The sequence below is a fragment of the Oratosquilla oratoria genome, chromosome 1, assembly GCF_046742065.1.
Source record: "Oratosquilla oratoria isolate Oo_2021 chromosome 1, ASM4674206v1, whole genome shotgun sequence".
NCBI classification, from domain to species: Eukaryota; Metazoa; Arthropoda; class Malacostraca; order Stomatopoda; family Squillidae; genus Oratosquilla; species Oratosquilla oratoria.
The window spans coordinates 11,056,063-11,077,798 of record NC_134777.1 but is presented as its reverse complement, the minus strand read 5'-3'; the positions used below and the strand labels follow the sequence as shown (position 1 = coordinate 11,077,798).

Below are 21,736 nucleotides of genomic sequence, written 5' to 3'. Positions count from 1 at the left end.
TTCCCCATGTAAGGTATACAGCAAACCCTAATAAGGATGCTCATTTGTGTAGACTACTACCGAGCTGTTCTGCTCACTGTTCTCACAAATTGTGACTACTGAACTGACCCTGCCTACCATGCAAGCCGTGACCATCGACTTCCAGAGGTCACCGTTTCCTGTCCCCTCCACTGCCACATACCATCGCAAGAGGGGTGATGATTATTAGTTGAAAAATTAAATTCTAGTTAGGAGAGATGTTGACCAAAAATACGGTCAAGTTTTAGTTACTGCCTCACTCTTGGCAACTCCCAAGTGAGAAAGTCACCGTCCCATGGAGTTGCTCCTCCTTTCTAAGTACTGTATCCAGCCCCAGAGCTTCACCTTGAGATCTTGTTATCCTCTTCTTAGTATTGAGTTGAGGTGAAGAGTAGCAGGACTTCAAAATAGGATTCATGATGGGTGCTGCATATCTGGGGAAGTTAACCTTAATTTCTCATGGGAGCCAGGAAAAGTCCTGCATCCACATGGAGTTAAGACAAAAGGGAAAGCAAATGGATGTTGGATGGATGCGAGGGATGGGTGAAGGGGAGATGCATGCCTTGGCTGACCTTTATTATGGGGGAAGGGTTTTTTGGTGCTCATATATTTATGCATGGTATGTATAAAACATAGGCCAGAACTTACTATATAATATCAGAGTACTTTATGTTTAACCATGTTTGCTTTTATGCAAATTTCAACTTGTTTCTATATTTTTCATGCACAGTAGGATAATGAAAGCATTGGTTTATTCGCTGGTTTCATATATTCTAATTTAATGATTGTATAAAAAGTTACATTCTTTCATGGCATCACAAGCACACCCTTGCACACAGTACAAATAAACCAACTCCACTAGCTGACTATAATGTAATATCACAGTTGTGATTGCAAGTGGTTTGAGGCCATGTAAAAAAAAAAAAAAAAAAAAAGTATCTGTAGTATGGTGGGAAATAACACCTAAAAAAAAAAAAAAAAAAATTCCCACCAATACTACTGCTACCATACTTGCCACCATTACATGCAATATCATATGACATATTGAGCATGACTGCTTGAAATCTACCTTTGGTACTTAGGCCATTATTTTGCATTTATTCTACTCAATGAGTCTTTTCCCTGAAGTTGGTATATACAAAACAAAAGATAGCAGATAATGCATAAATGGCCTTAAATAATAACATAAATATCCTCATATATATACACACACATATATATATAGTATACAATATGTACACTTGCATATTTACAAATTTGATACAGTGAAATGCTATGTGTCCACAGAAAAGACACATTTAGGTCCATTGTAATTTTCTCAAAAGTGATATAGCTCGGCAGTCAAACTTTTCTCACAATTACCTAACAGCATTTCTCTTAATGCATCAAAAAATACTTCAAAGATGGGCTTCACATTTGGCATCCTGAACCTTAACATTCTTTCATACAGCAATATTATACATAAAAAAATATATCATTTCCATCTATTTTGGAAGTGTAGAAAAAAGAAATTATATCAATACTGTATGTTCTACCTGAACACTGAACTAAACCATTTGAAAGAGAGGAAGACCAATCATGACATCGGTTTCATAAGCTTGGATTACATCTTGCCAAATCAAGACTTCTGCAAGTTTACCTCAACGCCATGAACCAGAAACAGGAAGCACAGCTATTTAGCCTTCTTCCTTAGAAAATAAAAGATTGATGTTTAGGAAGACTATCCAATTTGTGTGTAATAGAACAGTTTCTTTTTCCTACTGATTATATCCATAACAAATTTAAAAAATGCTCCCTATTAAGCTGTGCCCTGAAAATGCTACCCTCTATCCTCACATACTCTACCTTCACAGGTTAATGGGAGTATGGCCCATGAAATCAAAGCCCTGCTGTGGCACCATCCCTCGATGAGGGAGATTTGATCGAGCCCACATTGGAGGCCCAGAATCCCTTGGTTCCTGCCTCATACGACAGCCCTTGCCCATGAAGGACTGTCGCTGCTGCTGGAGAGGAGCACCTAGGCGTGGGTTACCCTGCTGCCCTATGCTTTTCAAGTAATTGGAAAATTCACTTTGGTTTCCATTTCCCATTCCAATACCCATTTCACCATTTCCCATCTTATTAAATCTCCTGCAGTCCGAGTTAGGACCTGACCTGTTGAAACCTCTATTCATACCATTTCCCATCATCCCCATGCCATTCATTTGCTTTCCATTATTCATTTGGTCCATATTATTCATCATACCCATACCATTTAATCTATCCATGTTGTGGCCATTATTCATTCTATCCATGTTATCCATCCCATTACCAAACCTATCAACATTATTCATGTGCATACCATTCACATTTCTGTTCATGTTCATTCCATCCATATTCATACGGTCCATATTACTAATTCGTTCCATGTTCATCTGCTCCATGTGCATTTGGTCCATGTTATTCATCCTGTCCCTATTATTCATAAGGTCCATGTTATTCATTCGCTCCATACCATTCATTCTGTCCATACAGTTCATCCTATCCATACAATTCATCCGATCCACATTGTTCATGTGGTTCATTCTGCCCATGTTCATCTGGTCCATGTTGTTCATCCTGCCCATATTATTCATCCGATCCATGTTGTTCATCCTGTCCATGTTGTTCATCCGGTCCATGTTGTTCATCCAATCCATGTTGTTCATTCTGCCCATCTGATCCATATTGTTCATCTGGTCAATGTTGTTCATTCGATCCAAATTATTCATCCGATCCATATTATTCATCCGGTCCATGTTATTCATCCGGTCCATGTTATTCATCCAGTCCATGTTGTTCATTTGATCCATACAATTCATCTGCTCTACGTTATTTGTATTAGCCCTGTTCATGTTACCCATCCTTTCCATGTAGTTCCTCCTATCATTATTCATTGTATTCATCTGGTCCACATTATTCATCCTATTCTGACCATTCTTCTCCATGTGGTCCATTTTCTTTGCCCTATCTCCATTCCCAACTATTCCACCTTCATTCTGACATATTCCATTCACTAGACCTTTCTTGTTGCTAATATCACCATTGTCAATACCATTCACCAATCTATTGACACTGTTCTTACTATCCGTTTCTCTTCCTTCCTTTGGACTGCTTCGACCATTCTGAACATCTGCAATGTTACTCGGAATATGTTCAGATACTTCCCTCGGGTCCCTTGACTTTGTCCTCGGGTCCACAGTTCTCATATCTGTGTCTCCTCTACTGATATTGAAGAAAGTTGTAGGTACCCTTCCAGCTAACTCCCCTCCAGGTTTTTGTCGCAAGTCAACATCACCATTGTTATGAGGAGGTGGAGGGGAAGATCGCACTGTTCCTATATTAGCTGCAACAGTGCTTGGAATTTTGATTGGGAAACGTGGCTTATATTCTTCTGGGAGAGTATCTTGAGTCAAAATATCAATATCCTTTTGGCTAAGTTCCTTAGTAAGCATTGAAGAGAGTCGTTCCCTTAGGGTTGTTACATCTTCTGAGGGCTCTCCATATTCACTTAGCTTTTTCTCAAAGTCTTTGGGCAAGAAATCAGGTAGATCTCCAGAAAAAGCAATGAAGAGCTCAACAACTTGTTTCAGCTCTAGTCTGTCATAAAGAATACCTTCCTCTTCAGAGCATCGTTCCCTGAAAGGTTTCATTGTAGTAGAATCAAGTATATCCTTCAGTAACTCCAGGTTATTAAGGATATCGGGGGTTGTAGGAGGTGTGCTGCAACGAGAGGGTGAGTTGTTTGTTTGGTCCTTGGAGGTTCCTTGCCTGGATTCATCTGGAGTAGTCCGTCCACTACCAGGAGGAGTGTTGGCAGCACTTGATTCACCATCCTGACTAGACCTTTCTGTACGCTGCCTTTTAGTGGGAGGTGTGCTTCTTCCAGTGATGACATCTTCGTCTTGATTTAGGATATTTGCACGTTTCTTTGCTTCAGGTGCAGGTGCCCACTGAGCCAACATTTTACGTGGGATACCAACACTCACCATCATCTCCACCAGCTGTCGTCGTGCAGAAACTTCTTCAGCTCTGCGCAGAAGCCGGTAGAGATTTCTCTGTAATATTTTCTTAAAGGATCGTACATTGTGGTCAAAAAGTGTTGGTGGTGGGGACCTTATCTGCTTTTCAATTAGGTCAGTGACCTTCTGTCTGATGTCTACCTTGTAGCATGCCACTGTGATTAGAGATTTAACCCCAACAATGTAAGAGGACCCACCAACATAGGGTGTTGTTACATGATCCACCAATGCCTTAATTCCTGACACCACAACCTCTTGTCCCTCCTTATCCAGGTCAGGATATCTCGACACATCTGCAAGTAAATGTGCCACAAGGGCTGCCTCCAGGAATCGTACAGCATGGACAGTAACTCCTTCATTCTCTCCACCACCGAGGAGTTCGAGTATCACGTTGCGAACTTCTTTCACAACAGGCCATGCTGCTAAAAAGGTTTCTTTGTCCAGTTCACCTGTGGATACGAAGTGAAGGGCATGGCGATACACGTTGGTAAACACACGTGCAGTCCTTTTGACAACAGCAACATCATCATCCTGAAGTAACGTGGCTAGCCCAGCAACAAGGTTTGGCTCACTAAGCATCGCCACATACTCCATTGCATCACCTGCAAGAAGAAATTAAAAGATTACTAATCAACATTATTCACTAAAAAATCAAATATCAATGAAAAACAAACATGTCAAGGGCGTGCACGCGAGCTTGTGTGTGTGCGTGATTCACCACGGTTTTGGGTAATGCACTTTACACACATCCCCAAATCCTTGCGTAACCGAGTTGGAGTGCCGGCTCGCAGAGCAGTTATGCTGTAAATGTTCAGCCCTGGGCGGGACTCGAACTCGGATCGCTGAATTAGCGTGTGTGTGCGTGTATATGTATATGTATGTGTGTGTGTGTGCGCGCGCGTGCTCGCTGTTAGAAAGGAGGATATTGCAAGAGGCCAAGGCCACATTAGTAAACATAAAGGTCAACTCAAGGCATCACCACCATGGTCAGCTATCCGTTCGTGGGAAGTTTCTTATATTTGTTATACTTAACAAGTTGGAGAAAAATTATGTGTACAGATACATTAAAACCGATGATAATTTTAAAAATAATGATGAAATACTGCCGCAAAGAATCCCGATAAGCCCCATTTACACGAAAAAATCCTTTTCTGGAACACTCATTTTCTATTCTCCGACTTGAGCACGAAATTACAGAGACTGTTTTCGTCCCTAATTCGATATAATTTTGTCCTTCGACCCGCTTCATGTCAAGAAGCCATTCCATAAGTTCCCGACGAGAAAAATCACAGATAATAAGCGCATAGGAATGAATTCGTGGTTGATGATATATAAATATGTCAAACCTAGCAAATGGAGCACTATACTTTCTCTCTCACAAACACTCACAATAATGTGTACACAAATCGTGTACTTTGTGTGAACGATCACACGCTGGCAACAAGCTATCAACATGTTACTCCAGTAAATCAATATCTCAACGACATTATTCCCAGAAACCTACTCTACCCCACCGTCAGTAATCACAGAAATAAATTCAACCAAATTTATCACCGCGAAGATAGTTTTCTCCTTGTATCTCGAAAAATCTAGTCTAGCAACACGCATCTTCTCGTTCCTATTATCGATAATTCCATATTTTAAGCATTTCTAATAGAGAAATAACTGTACATCATTGTAAATTGTAGAAAGATTATTTTAGCTACTGAAGAGAATGAAGACCGACAATCAAAAGAACGACCTGAATATCATATTTACAGCTGCATACGTGACTTCTGACGAAAGCCTTGAAGACAGAGTACAGTACTCAATATTTTGGCGAGTTCTTGCTTACGCGTGCAAGGAAAAAAAAATTATATTCCCGTTCATACAGATGTGTGCATATATATATATATATATATATATATATATATATATATATATATATATATATATATATATATATATATATATATATATACAAAAAGATCACAATGTCAGTTTCCGCCGTTAGTGACTCATGGTGACAAGTCCCCTCTGGCCCCTGATTGGCTGAGTGGTGACATCATGGGAACGGAGACGACCGACTGGCTGAAAGCCCGTAGGGCTGGCACCGAGGATGTCTGCGAGCTCGCTTCGCTCGCCCGAAGGGCCGAGCCCCCGCGTGGCGGGGTCGGGCGCAGCCCGTTCCTCGTGTATATATGAATATATATATATATGTGTGTGTGTGTGTGTCTGTGTTCACATGAAGTGTCGTCATCCCACACTTCGACAGAGTGACATTTCTTCATGTGGGCCATCTTGGGTTTAAGATTCTTGGGTTGTACAAGTCTTTGACAATAAGCATAACCCTCATTCAACCTAATATTTATTCCACTGTTGATATTTGGTGCACTGGGGGGTGACAATTCTTCAGGTGGGATCTCATGGGGTGACGATTCTTCATGTGAACGTTCAGGGGGTGACAATTCGTGTGACCCTAATATATGTATATATATATATGTGTGTGTGTGTCACCACCATTCACCATTGTCTTGGATCACGTGTAGGACTCGTGATCGAGTTATTAACCTCCCGGATAAGAGCTCAGAGCTCGTATGACCGATCTATGGGTAATACTGTGACCTTACACGCACACATACCCCCAACTCCCCGCCCACGAGAGTTTGAGTAACTATATATATATATATAATATATATATATATATATATATATATAATATATATATATATATATACATGTTACTTGTTTTGTCAGCCACGATAGTGATCTCTGAGAAAGTAATTTCCTCGGCAACTGGTTTGTTACAATAAATACACCATTGGAGACTCATAATGATTGCGTGGATTTGGAGCTTTTAATATTTTTACCAATATTATCGTTAGACCCTGCTTAGTTCTTTACAAATTAGTTTTATCTCTCTTCCTCCCCCTCTATCTCCCTTCCGCCCCTAATCAATCTTTCTTCCTTCCCCTCCGTCTCTAATGTTTATCGATGTCATGCAGTATTATATAATCGTGTACTCATACTTTATATCTAACATACATGAAAACCGACCGTAACTTCGTCTTCATAAGGCAACACATTTGATTCCTGTATCAACAAAGCATATACAGCCACTAGCAACTCGCTGACTTGTTCGCAGGGGGGAGGGGGGCGACCATCGCTTATACTGGAACCGTCACATGGCGTAATATGTTATTCATTATAATTTTACTCATTACATACCACGTGTTTTCCATACATTAGCTCTATTTTGTCATAATATAAAAAAGTGGGCCAAAACAATTAGTGATACATTATTTGGAAATCCCAGACCATATTTAACTACCAAATATTCGTTCACTGAAGGGCAACCTTGAGAAGGGGCGTGGTCAAGTCAACGGATTCGTGCACTCCGCCCCGTAGTGGCCGGAGCTCCCAGCACTGCCTGCTCATGAACTTTCAACCATGGCTGCTGTACATGGACTTCTGTTCCAGCTGTCTCTGGAGTTCATCGGCTACGGGGTGGGCCGAGGACCAAAGGGGTGATCGATCGGTTTGCCCTTTAAGCACCATCTCAGTGTGTGTGATTCACCATTGTCTTGGATCACGTGTTGGACTTGTGATCGACAGATATTTCCCTCCCGGAAGAGAGCTCATATATGACCTATCTATGGGTATTGATGTGACCTTACACGCACACACACGACTCCTCGCCCACGAGAGTTGGTGTTTGTGTGTGATTCACCATGGTCTTGGATCATGTGTTGGACTCGTGATCGACAGCTATTACCCTAACGAAAAAGAGCTCGCTCATATATGACCGATGTGTGTGTGAGAGATGAAAGAAGAGAGAAATGAGAAATAAGCGAGCGCTTCCCTCACCTCAAGTAAAATAGTAACCTATAAACAAGAACAGATAGTGGTCTGAGACCCACTTTGTTTCACGACAACTTTGCCTCAAGTGTTCTGACAACCCGGGAAAGCGGCACATAGGTGCTGCAACCCCTTAATCAACCCATGTTCCCACGCGGCGTCCAAATTCCCACCAGCGAGTCCAAACGCCTTCCCATTATCAGTTTGTTTCTGTCAACACGGGAAGGCCTGGCCAGGTAAAAACCCCAGGTACCAAGCACCTTGAATTGTACCTGTGACTATATTAAAACAAAAGGAAGATTTCTGGAGACCCCTCCACCCGCCTAAAAACAGGTTGTTTGTGGAAAGTGTATTGACAATGTTCGCTTACCAAATACGATTAGAATCTGCAGCTCTCCCCACTGGCTTAAAGCAAGTATGAGATATTCAGTGATCCATTTTCACGCAACTTTGTTTCGGACTATAGCCTGAATCACGTTGTCGTATTGGGTCACTATACAGAGAGAGAGGGGGGGGGCGGAGATGGAGAAAGACGGGGAGCGGGAGGAAGATGGAGGGGAGGTGGAGGAAGAGAGAGCGGTAGAGGGGTAGGAACAGAGTAGGGGAGGTAGAGAAAGAGAGAGGGGGACGTAGAGAGAAAGAGAGAGGGGGACGTAGAGAGAAAGAGAGAGGGGGACGTACAGAGAAAGAGAGAGGGGGACGTAGAGAGAAAGAGAGAGGGGGACGTAGAGAGAAGGGGAGTTAGAGAAAGAGAGAGGGGGAGGGAGGAGAGGTGAGGGGAAGGAAGAGAGCAAGGGAGGGGGAGAGAGGGGAGGAAGAGGAGGGAAGATAAAAGACAAGAGTGAGAGCTTTAGACAAATGCCACCCATCCTTCCCCCAAGCGTCTGCTATTTCTGAAAATGACAAAATTGCTCCCATAAAGACCCGTCTGCAGACCTTTGAAGAACTTCGTGAATACAGATCAACCGACATACGTTTTGTGGAGAACACTGTTTCTTTTCAAGTTCCATCCAGTCATACTACGTCGACGAGTGTGTTGTCACATTTTATTCGTGTGTTTTGACAAACGGTCCCAGTTTTATCAAGGGAGTAACATACAGTTTCTTCCCTTTCCCAGTCACGCACGTTATCAAAATCCATTTATTCTAACCTGATTTTCTTCAGGTGATAGTTTATCTCCGTACTAACCTGCCCACCAATCCTGTGCCTGCCCTCAATCATCTTTGATTAACTTTCAATTCGAATTCAAACGTTTTCATTCGCATTTTCGGTATAAAAATACTAGAACGTGTCCAATAGTTTTTGTGACCGAAATAAACAAGATTTCCTTTGCTAAACAATGACGAATTACCGTTTTTTCTACGTATTCGTCCCCCCATATACCTAGACTGTATAAACAAGTGTTGTGGAACTAAACGGACCAGGTACGAACCGTGGCGTGAAGCACAAACGATTCCTTACGCAACTCTTCCCGCGTCGCCGTCGACGTATATTCATAACGTCTGGCAGGGGCTCCCAGCGTCGTCTTGTTTCGCCATCCATTCACTGGTGGGTGATAACGCATTACCACTTCGTCTACTCTCTCTCTCCCTCTCTTTCACGAATTGCGAATATTGTGGCAAGAATTTGCGCTGCGTTGACGGCTTCAAAAGCTTTCACTACAACCGCAACTTGCCATTGTCCCTCTTAAACACGAGGATGGATGGTTGTGTTGTGAGTGTACGTGTCTCATCATTATCTACTGACTGGCCTGAACACGGAGTTCTCATCTGGGAAGATAAATGCTAATGATTCCGACCATGTAATCCTGAAAATGTCTCGCCCCAAAATAAATGAATAAAAAATGTTTCTGCTTCAGCGCCAGAAATACGAAGAATCTTATACACTCGTAGAAAACGTTGGTGGCATTAATCGCAAGTGTGCTAGTCTCGCAATCGCTTGGTTGTGGGTTCGATTCCCGTACACCTCTCCGCTTACGAGTAGGGATTGTTACCTGCCTTTAACAGCGCAAGGGTATAGATCAAAGGTGACTGCTTCGGCCGTAGCTACGCACCTCTTTATCTTCCTCACATTCCCATAAAAATTATAAATAAAAGTGAAATAGAGGGTCACATACTCTTGCCTCTCAACTCGGGAGCAACAATTCCAGACAGTAATATTATACATATATATATATATATATATATATATATATATATATATATATATATATGTGTGTGTGTGTGTGCGCGCGCGCGCGCGCTTCGTGCTCAAAACCACTTGTCCCACATATCAATATTTATATTCCAAAGTTCGAGCCTTTCGTGCTATTGTCGATTAGATAGCCCTGACTGTCGCGTTTTCACTACCGTTCAGGATGTATCTAAATAATGAAAAATATAGTAATAAAGAGATAAAGCTGACAATTTGTGCGTTATTCACATCAAGATAAACATACTGCAAAATTGTCTAGCTAACTTCATAAATTTGGTCGTACCGTCTTCCTCTATTCCGAAAAAAGAATAATATAAAATAAACTCTTCTTTCATGTCTGCATTTCTTCAACGCTACTACTCTTCCTCCTTTGAGATTTCCCAATCCCACATAATTAACCCCCTTCGTTTTTCCGCCTATCAATCTATGCTGCCTCGCCCGAGTCCCAGTTTGCCCTTTGGCTAAAGTGACCAGTTTGGGCAAAATAGTCACATTTTGGTTTGGGTACGTGCGACTTCGTTCAGAAAGAGTGAAAATGTCGACTTGATGAAGTCAAGGTTCTTCATCGCTTATACTTCCATATGCCCTTGACGTTGCCACATCACGCTCGACCTTCACGCGAACAGCAAGTAATAAGTCAGCATCTCCACTCTGTTTTAGCCTTTCCACCAAACCTCCTCAAATATACATGGACATACACAACAGGTCCAAACTAAACTATACTCTTCCAGTTTCCTTATCTAATTTGAGTTTGGATATCTTTTCTCGTGTTTCTGAATGATTAATTCGTAATTCTACAATATTGTTTACCTTTTTCTTTTTCGAACTTGTTTCAGTTACTGTTTAAATTCGGCCAAGTTTTAATCTATGAGGAAGGTTGTGTTCCATAGCAGTTTCTATTTAAAGTGAACAGTTTATATTTCCACGTCTTCCCTTTGATGCCCTACGCCGACTTCAGAATACCCTTTCACATTAAGACTACATACACACTCGTATACACGCAAACGCATGTAAACACTCAACAAAGTTGTATTCACACACTGCAATCCGTTTGCAGACACGTGCATTTGACACTTTTCAACACGCCAAGACTATTCTTAAGAATACTTCCGTCTGAGGTTCTATCGAAGTCTACGCGCTTCAAAAAGTGACTAGCATGGTAATAAAAAATCTAGAACCATCCAGGAATCTAAGCAGTTTGTTGCAGATTACTCCATATGGTAATCTGTGCAAGAAACAATTTGCTGTAAGATGCACACCGAATAAAACAAATATTCTATTTGCAATAAATCCATCAGGACGTGTCGAAACTTGTTCGTACAAGCGAACAGTGGAGGCCAGATCTTCCACGCGCCTACCCTGCCCCCCCTCCCCCCGTCCCACTCCCAGCTTCGCTAATCGAACGTACCTTCCCTTCACCCACCAACAAACTAAACACGCGAGCCCAGGCTAGCTTGCAGGCAACTTCATTTATGAAAAAATAAATAAATAATATAAAGGATGGCAACTTGTACTATTTATTCTGGCTAGCGACAATCGATTTTATTCAGGCGAAGCAAACCTCGCAGAGGACTTAAAAAAACAAGTCGAAGGTTGGTCAGGTAAACTAAAATGTTTTTGGCGTTTACCCCACCACTCCTCCACTGTCTTGCGTACTCCATTTAAAATTGTCCCAGCCTAGCCGAGCCCTCAACTGAATGAAATCGCCAGCTTTTGCTAGACCAAAACAGCGGATAATGGAAAAAAAATCTTCTTGCCGAGACCAAGTCTGTATCAAGCCTATTCCATCCCATTCCAGCATCAAAGCTACGCCACCTTCATTACACAGATCAGTTTCATCTCATTTCTGGTAGAAACAAATTTGCACAAACGAAAACATTTATTTCCGTTTTTGTCTAATGTAGTAAATATCATTGTTCAACAAAACCAGAAGCAGTTAATGTAGACAAGAGCTTAAACACAATAATTATAATACAGAGGCAACGCTTGCGACATATGGCATGCGTCGTTGTCTTAACAAGACGTCATTAGGGCAACAAGTGGCATACGACGCACGATGACAGGTGGACGGTGGAATGTGACGCATGCAACTGTATATCCCTGTCGCCTAATGTTGCCTGCCTACTAACAAACTCAGCCTTAGCTGCATCAAAAGAATATAAGTGAAAGTAAACAAGTAGACGAAAAAAAACAACTAGCTGCAACGCTGCTGTGTGGTAACACGTTCCCTCGGTGAAGGCCGTTTTCAACAACGCCGGCCTACCGCGCCTTATGTAGTGCTGTCAGGAGAGATGGGAGACCCGGTGCCCTCTTATTCCATTTTTACTTTTCTCCTCAAGGGCATTTAGCCTCCTGCCTCAGATGTCGAGTCGATTTGAGGGAGAAAAACCTGGGCAAATTTCAACGCGATGCTTAGAATGTGCGAAAGGGGGGGGGAGGGAACGTTACTCTTTGCAAATTTTGTTCAGGAAAACGCAAGGTATTTTCTTTAACCTAGAATTCTAAGGCTCTCGATCCTTTTTCCCAAAAAGGAAGAAAGCAGAAAAAATAGAACAGTAAATTAAACGAAAAAGAGGCAAAATAAGAAGAGCAAGCAAGAACGACAACAACAATAAAAAGGAAGCAGTTTCCGTTCTCCTGTAGTGAAAAGTCCCCACGACTAAATATAGCTTCCCTGCCTACACATATACGCGCGCGCTCAAATACTTCAATTCTATCTTCTGAAACCTTAAAATGAAACAAACCCTCATTCACATACCCACAGACCATGCATACATATACCAAAGGCTTTTCCCCCCTACACGGGGGGTAGTCACAAACCAACCTACACCAAAGCTATATGCATATCCAAGATACAGACCTAAGCAACTAATGCGTAGCCTCTCTTCCTACAAAGCGACCTCCAACCAGGACAATTTTGGCTGCGGCATCTGTCAATTTTACGGTACATCAAGTAAGACAGTAATAACACGTGTCGGTCACACACTGGCGAATAGTGTGTTTGAGTTTACTTTAACACGCAAGGTGGAGACGATGAAGACTTTAGCGACAGTTAAGTAGACGAAATATAACTAAAATCTGATCGAATTTTGTAACAAGAACCCCCCCCGCCCCAACACACACACACGGCCTATTTATATGAAAAAAACTAACTAACGGACATAGCAAAATGCTAAGACAGATTGCTCAAAGGATTTTAGGAAACCACTTTTCACATGGACACGTCACTTTATGGAGAGAGAGAGAGAGAGAGAAATAGGCCGACAACACAAGTAAAGTCTGACAAATGTACGAGATGGGTCATTTTCAACCCCATAAATGCACGTTCACTCACTCACTCGCTCACTCGCTCACTCACTCACTCGCTCACACACACACACACACACACACACACCCACACAGAGACTCGGTGGCGCGGTTGGTAGAATCTCGGATTGTCAGTACGACGGTACCCGGGTCGAATCCTGCCCAGGGCTGAAATTATTTCAGTATCGCTGCGCTTCGAGTCGTTACTCCAACTCCCGTGGGCGGGGAGTTGGGTATGTGTGTGCATGTGCATTACCCATAGGTCGGTCATACGAGCTCTGAGCTCTCTTCCGAGAGGGAAATAGCTGTCGATCACGAGTCCAACACGTGATCCAAAGACCAAGGTGAAACAAAGGTGAATCACACACGACTCAATAGTTCAGTCGTACCGTTCGTCACTACGGGGGTCCGAGTTCGAACCCCGCCCAAGGCTGAAATTATTTCGGGATTGCTGCGTTGCGAGTCGTTACTCGAACTCTCGTGGGCGGTGAGTTGTGTGTGTGTGTGTGTGTGTGAGGTCACATTACCCATAGATCGGTCATATATGGGTCTGAGCTCTCCTCCGGAAGTGTAATAGCTGTCAATCACGACTCCAACACGTGATCCAAGACAATGGTGAATCGCACACACTGTTCTCACCATACATCAAACGCGTGCCACTGAAACAAAAACACCCCGTCTCTCTGATTGCAAAGGTCAGCCTTTAATCACTTCGCTAAAGGCCTTTATTCTATTTACAAATGAAGTCCTGGCAAGGACCATACCAGATGGAACTTCTACAAGTAGTACCAGTAATATTACACACACACACACACACCCTTTTGCTGCACACATTGTTCCGAGTCCCAATTGAGTTTCCCCTGCTCCCACGTACGTTACATTTCTGTTTCCCTTCTTTTGAGCAAGATTATAAATTAATATACATATATTAGGCATGCACACATTATATATATATATATATATTATATATGTATGCAAGCAATCACATCACCGTGATACAAAAATGAAAAATAACCACAGGAGAAAGGAAAATTGTAGACAGTAAGTACTTTCGTATATTACATCTTCAGACTAAATGCATCTCTGTTAGTTAGAGGGCAGGATAGATAAGATGGGGGAGAGGGGGAGGGGGAATTTGGGGGTTTAGTGGAAGGAAAGAATGAAATGGAAGGAAGTCGGAGATTTGATAGATGTGGGGCAGACCCACTTGCTCGCTTCTTTTTATAGTCACGTGGACTGTGTGTGTGTGGTGCATCTCTGTCATCTAGTCTGAAGATGTAATATACGAAAGTACTTACTATCTACAAGTTTCCTTTCTCCTGTGGTTATTTTGCATATTATATATATATATATATATATATATATATATATATATAATATATATATATGCACATATACGTGTGTGCGCGTGGGATTTCTAGTACATGAACTATAATTTGTGAAAGTATAAGATTGTGGACACTGCGACACGGTTTATTCTGACGTTTCGGACCGTTTGCTTCGTCTTCAGCTTTCGAAACAATTTGCCTCTTGATCTATGGCGCTTTCAACTTTCACTCCCTCCCTTTCCCGAAACCCATTTAATTATAATAAATATATATATATATATATATATATATATATATATATATATATATATATATATATAATCAGTGGAGGACATCTTCCTTAATGAAAAACACACCACGGTCTGGGAGAGAGATAAGAGATGAATTGGTAGGGAGACCTTAGTGCCCTTGAAGACAAGATCTCATTGCCGAAGGACAGTACCTTATCTGAATGAACGAATGTGTGTGTGTGTGTGTGTGTGTGTGTGTGTGTGTGTGTGTGTGTGTGTGAGAGAGAGAGAGAGAGAGAGAGAGAGAGAGAGAGAGAGAGGGTAGGGAGGGAGGGAGGGAGAGTTGGGGGGAGAATATTAGAGAGAGCGAGAGTGAGAAGCAAGGAGGGAGAGGGAGGGAAGGAGGGGGAGGGGGAGAGAAAAATGTCCAAAATGTTAACAACACCTTCCCCACACGAAATTACTTCATAATTAGCTTACTGATATTACATGGCAAGAACTCATTAACATCATAATGATTAATTCAATATTACTATAACAGCTTTGCTCTTGGAATAGTTAAACCATGCTAAGAATGTGACATAAATGCACGTTATATTTGTTTCCTTCGGCGAAAGGGTCACTAATCTATCCTTCTCTACCATTTTATATATAAAAAAAAATACATATGACACCATAATGTACGCATCCTTGCGTCATTTTTTTTCAACGCAGTAAACATTTTCAATCTCTATGATGTAACGAGGCTAATCACACATTAATTCATACCAAGAACTCGATCCATCCATTTTATTCTGGTTATCGTATAATTCTTTAATTCAGACGAAGGTGTTACATAGTGGAGGGCTTGAACATTTTCCCTGCGATGGCTACATACAATTCAACAAAGAAATTACAAGTACATCAAAGCATTTCTCTCTGTAGTTGAGACAACATTCAGACGAGCAAGTTTCAAACTGCGAAGTGCGTCGGCAACTGATCCCAACCGACAGCCGTTACGGCAGCAGACGTTTCCGATGCAGCAAGAGCGAAACTTACCTGCTTGTGTACCAGCAATTTCTGTGTTCAATTTTATGGGGCCTTACTGGAAACAAGACTGGCGGGGTGTTCAAGTACACAGTGTTAAGTTTCGTCAAATGTGAATGATCAAATTTCAAAAACAAAAAGAATACAAAACTATCTACCCTGTCATAACCACATTTTCACACACAAACACACACACGCGCGCGCGCGCGAAGTGTACACCTATACACGTGAATTAACGCATACATGACACCCACAAATAAAAACTACCAGATTTTTTTTAAAGAAATGGGACGATGTTGGCATAAAAAATGTTCAGTGTCAACAAGTATCAATGTATTATTAGTGCAGTGTGGTGACATCTAATAGTAGCCACACTAAAAGATTAGTCCAGTAGAATAAAGGAGAATTAAGTTCTTGACAAGTGCTGTGCCTATGTGTGTAGTACATAAATTCTACACGACCTACATATACATTCATCCACTCCGCGTTATGCTCTCTTCACCCTTTACTAGTATGTACTGGCATCGTACGTCTGGCAATACATTACCCCACAAATGCCCACCCCACCCCACCTTCCCAACGTCCTTATTCGCACACATCCAACTAATGTCATGGTACCCTTTGCCCTCCTCGTCCTTCGCTGAAATCACTTTATCCCCACTGCCTCCCTCTCATCCAAATGCACAGTACTTACTTACGTGGCCTCCGGGCCCAGTTGATACTGCATAACCCCCGCACCCTTCAGCCCTCAAAGTTCTTCTTCGATCGCAACTGCAAATCCCTCGAGGGTGGAAATGGAGGAAAAAATCAGAAAGAAAGGAAGGAGGTAGTGAGAGAGAGAGGAAGGAGGCAGAGAGAGAGGAAGGAGGTAGAGAGAGAGGAGGGAGGTAGAGAAAGAGAGGAGGGAGGTAGAGAGAGAGAGAGGAGGGAGGTAGAGAGAGAGAGAGAGAGAGAGAGAGAGAGAGAGGAGGGAGGTAGAGAAAGAGAGGAGGGAGGTAGAGAGAGAGAGAGGAGGGAGGTAGAAAGAGAGAGGAGGGACGGAGGGAGGTAGAGAGAGAGGAGTGACGGAGGGAGGTAGAGAGAGGAGGGAGGGAGGATGAGAGAGAGGAGGGGGGAGGTAGTGAGAGAGGAGGTAGGTACAGAGAGAGGAGGGAGGTAGAGTGAGGAAGAAGGGAGGTACAGAGAGAGAGGAGGGAGGTAGAGAGAGAAAGGAAGGAGAGAGAGAAAGGAGGGAGAGAGAGGAAGGAGGGAGAGAGGAGAGAAAAAAAGAGACGGAGAAAGAGAAAAAGACGCGTGCACACATACAACTTACGAGCAATACATTATCGTTAAAAGGTGTTAAATCGGAGAGGAAAAAGAGAAATAAAATGAGAGGAAAAGAGAAAAAGAGACGCGTGCAAACATACATAATTCCCGCGCGATACATTACCTTTCAAATCTATTAAAGTCGTCGCCAGGTGATGAAACAACACCCCTCGTTCTATTCTACCCAGTCCTGGCTGTGCAACAAGAGGCCTATCCATTGCCTCTCCCCTTACGCACGTGTTACTCGAGTGCTGGCCTCTCAAGCACACGTGCAGCGCGCACGCCGAACTCGTGCGTATGACTACTCTCGCCAACGGTTTCCAGTCACGCGATTCTCTCGCCCTCCCGAGACCATCCCCTGTCCGACTGGCTATTGAACCTCGGACCTTCTTCACCTTCTTGCACACACTCCAGGAATGTTGTTGCAGGGACTATATCGCCCATTCTTTAAACTAATGTCCCAGCAACGGTTTAGACACGCAAGCTATATTTATATTTTTGGATTGTTCGCATCCAAGGGTCCGCCACGTAAATTAATAAAATAACTTGTCGATAGCCATAATCCACGAGGGTTTAATCATGAATTCACACAAACGTGCATGTCGAAATACAATTCTTTCAACTGGTTACGGCAACCTTTCTAAAAAAAAAAAAAAAAGCGAAACGTTTTAACAGCTTTGAATTGGAAAATGTTTAACAATTTTATTCGGGTGTGGTGGTATCAGACCAGACGGGTCGTGGAATATTTAAACAAAATATATCCGGCACATGCTAAACGTAAAATCGATAGCACATAGTTATGATGATAAATGGGACCATAAAAGTACATCTACCTGTGTTACCTACTTTTTTCAGCAAAAGAAATGTTTCCATGTATATATACACGTATCGTAAAGGAAGGAAGCAGGTTTTCTTTGATGCATGTTGAATTGAATACAACAGCATTCTGACAATTGTCCAATTTCTTTATATTTTCTATTTTTCCTAATCAGAATTTCTACTGCTGATGGGTAGGCTATGGAGATCTCCATAGCCCACCCATCTGCAGGAAAATCCTGATAAGAAAAATAGAAAATATAATGAAGTTGAACAATTGTCAGAATGCTGTCGTATCCAACACACACACACATATATTATACACACACACACACACACACACATATATATATATATATATATATATATATATATATATATATATATATATATATATGTATGTATGTATGTTGAGACATTGTGACAGGTTTGAGGAAGAGGACACGGGTCTAGGGCCGAGTTTATTCCTGACCGGTTTCACTTACAACAAAGCCGTAAGCGAAACCGGGCAGGAATAAACACGGCCCCAGACCCGCGCCTTTCTCTTCCTCCTTCCTATATACTGTATTATATATATATATATATATATATATATATATATATATATATATATACATACATACACACACATACATACATACACACACACAGTCATCAAAAGCAACCGGACATATACGATCACAACTAACTCTTCCTCCATACGCACATGGTTCCACTTTCACATATGCTGAAAACCCACGGAACGACCCGGGGTGACTGTGCGTTATTCTGTGAATGTTGTTTGTTTAGACTCCAAACAATGACTGGTTTACAATTAGCTCAAATCTGACTAACACACAGAGAAAGTACCCAATGAACCTAACTCCAAACTCATATATTATACTTTCCTGTAAATCTATCGGCGCGCCGTTGCGCGTGTAACGTCTCGGGCTAGACACTATCATGCAATTAACTGTTTGCGCAATAAAAAAAAAAGTGTACTGCATCACACCATTACCAGTTGGTCGGCCTTAATTAACCTTTAATCACTCATGTGGGGAGTGGGCAAATGGTTGTGGACTACGAGCACGTCACGTGACCATGGTGAATATTCTTCGTCACACAACGCACGCACGCATGCATATACCAAAACATTATTTACTTGTAGCAATATAGTTTTCCAAAATGTCATTTTTTCTCATCTCAAATGTATTTTTTGCAAGAGAACTTCGCAAACTCGTGGTAATGTACTTCAATCACGCTGAGAATACCGTTTGGACTCCAATGTTGAAATTAAATATTCAAAGAAATTTTCCACTTCCTTCTGTATTGATTGGCACTTGAATCATCCTCGTCCATTTCATCCATGTACCAGCCTTCGGTATCGGAAAAAAATTAATCTCGACTAATCCCTTAAATACATTTATTTTAATACTGTTATTTCCCATCGCTGTTTCTGATTACTTCTGTTGTCAAGGCTACCAATTATTATAATTTTATTTATCTATTTGTTTATTTTTATTTATTTATTTTATCTTATATATATATATATATTTTTTTGGGGGGTACGTGAATTAGTTATGCTGGAATAACGTGGAGCAAACGTTTTCTTTACCGGTATTTCTGGAACATTCTCGTCGACGGACTTTGCCCCAGCGAGGAATACTGTACATCATCGCATTCTTCCTGCTCCGTGAAACACGACGCGACGTCGTCCACTCCGTTCAACCTTGGTCGTGGATCCGTGTCATTCTTTAGCCAGTGGCTAGACATTCCAGAAGAGTACCAGACCACCTGTCTAATGTCTGAACGCTTACTTTCTCCACACACAATTTGATCGTGCGTATATTACGTGCGCGCTTATGTTTTGTTTTTCTGCGTTATGCTTTACAGGATCCGACAACCTGATAGAACATCTTCCCTTGGAAGCTTCAGAATAATTTATTTCCAACTAAATGATTTGGGAGAAAATTTTCAGTAAATGATTGATCATCATGGCGTACACAGGAACGAGTCAACCGATCTTTTTTTTTTTCTTCCTTCTTTTCCTTTCAGATGATGAACACTTGCAACACCACCGGATTTTGGAAGAAGAAAAACCTGTTTGTTTGCGATACCCGTTTTCTTTAGCCTATGTTAGTTCAAACCCTAATGTTTTGCGAGTTTCACAAACATCGTATGGCGCTCGAGTCTTTCAACAGTTTCAGCAACACGATATCAACAAAATAACGGCTAGAAAAGAGTTCGATCTTCGCGACTAGAACAATTGATATGCGTGATATGTAGTTATCAATTCTATAAATAGCGACAACACAACGACCCCAATACTACGAAGAACGAACAGACTATAACCAAAAAGAAGGCATTGCTGGGTTTTTGTTTGGCCCACTGTAATAGTGATTTTCTTTTTTCAACTACAACTGAAGATAACTTGTATGATTGATAAAGTTTCCCAAGAGTCCTAAAGTTAAAATCTAGGTTTACATTTCTATTGCCACAAGAGCGTTCGAACCTCCTAGTGAAACGCTTTAATTTTTGCCCTGTTCACATTAGCGGCTTGAACGCGCGGAAAACGCGGCGGTACCACATAGTCGAGGAAAAAAGGCGCGGCTGTGTGTGAACGACCCCACTGACTTACAATGAAACCGAACCGTTCGTGTGAACAGAGCCTTATGCTGATACCAGGCCATTTTATTCTGCCGAGGAGAAAAAATTATTTTCTCAAACTGTCGCGGTCGTCGTAAAAATAGGTAAGACATCTTCACCACAGCATTACGATATTTGTTAAATTCTGGTCTTATTTTGATCATTCACGTTATTTCTATGAATAGGTGTCGCAATAAACAATTACGAAAGAAAATAAAAAATAAACTACGTAACAAGCAAATAAACATGTATTCCAGAATAAAGCCTCTACCCAAACAACAAGCACCCGACCGCTAAATGCATAAATAACGACTCTGAACTGAATATTTGTAGCGCATTTACAGCCAAGATATAGAATACATTATATATATATATTATATTATATATATATTAAATCAAATCAAGCCCCTCCACAACAAAGCATGCCGGAATCCTATACCCAGTCCCGATGGCAACAGTAATAACAACGAACATACGAAGTCAAGCGTATTACACTCGATTACATATACCATCCACCGTCTCATATACACACAGCACGCATTGCATTTCTCTGACAGACCTCTAGAAGCGGATGTAATTTTTTATTTTCATATTTACAGAAGTGAGGATAATTTTTCTAAACCTTATCCCGTGTATCAAAACATACTCGGTAGCTATCATCACAGGGTTCAACTGACAACAAATGCATCAAAATACGTATAATATTACAACTACAACAGTTAATTCCAGCTCATCATTGGGGACAACTTTTAAATGTATCAAAATACGTGCATGATTACAACAACAACAGTCAATTCCTAAATTACCATGGCGTACCTAAAAACCGTTAAACTACGTTGAACTTCGCCTGAGCGTCTCACGGCTTGAACAAGACTCAACGGAAATCACGCTCGGGCAAATAGATACTTGGCTGGCCCAGGCATGCACTCGCATGTACCAGATGTTGAATGTTACATACACGAAACTCTTGTGCCTGTTGTTGTCGTTGTACTCGATCTGTTTTCCCGTGTGT

General features: G+C 41.6%; 1 protein-coding gene across 2 annotated transcripts in view; it reads right to left on the bottom strand.

The window, feature by feature from the left end:
• Positions 1-776: 776 nt before the first annotated feature.
• LOC143032107 (uncharacterized) overlaps positions 777-21,736 on the bottom strand; it is a 41,762-nt gene continuing 20,802 nt past the window's right edge. For both annotated transcript variants that reach the window (XM_076196564.1, XM_076196568.1), the window contains exon 2: positions 777-4,660. In XM_076196564.1, coding sequence (XP_076052679.1) covers positions 1,866-4,652 — 2,787 coding nt within the window. In that variant the 5' untranslated portion in view covers positions 4,653-4,660 and the 3' untranslated portion in view covers positions 777-1,865. The remainder of the gene's footprint in view (positions 4,661-21,736) is intronic.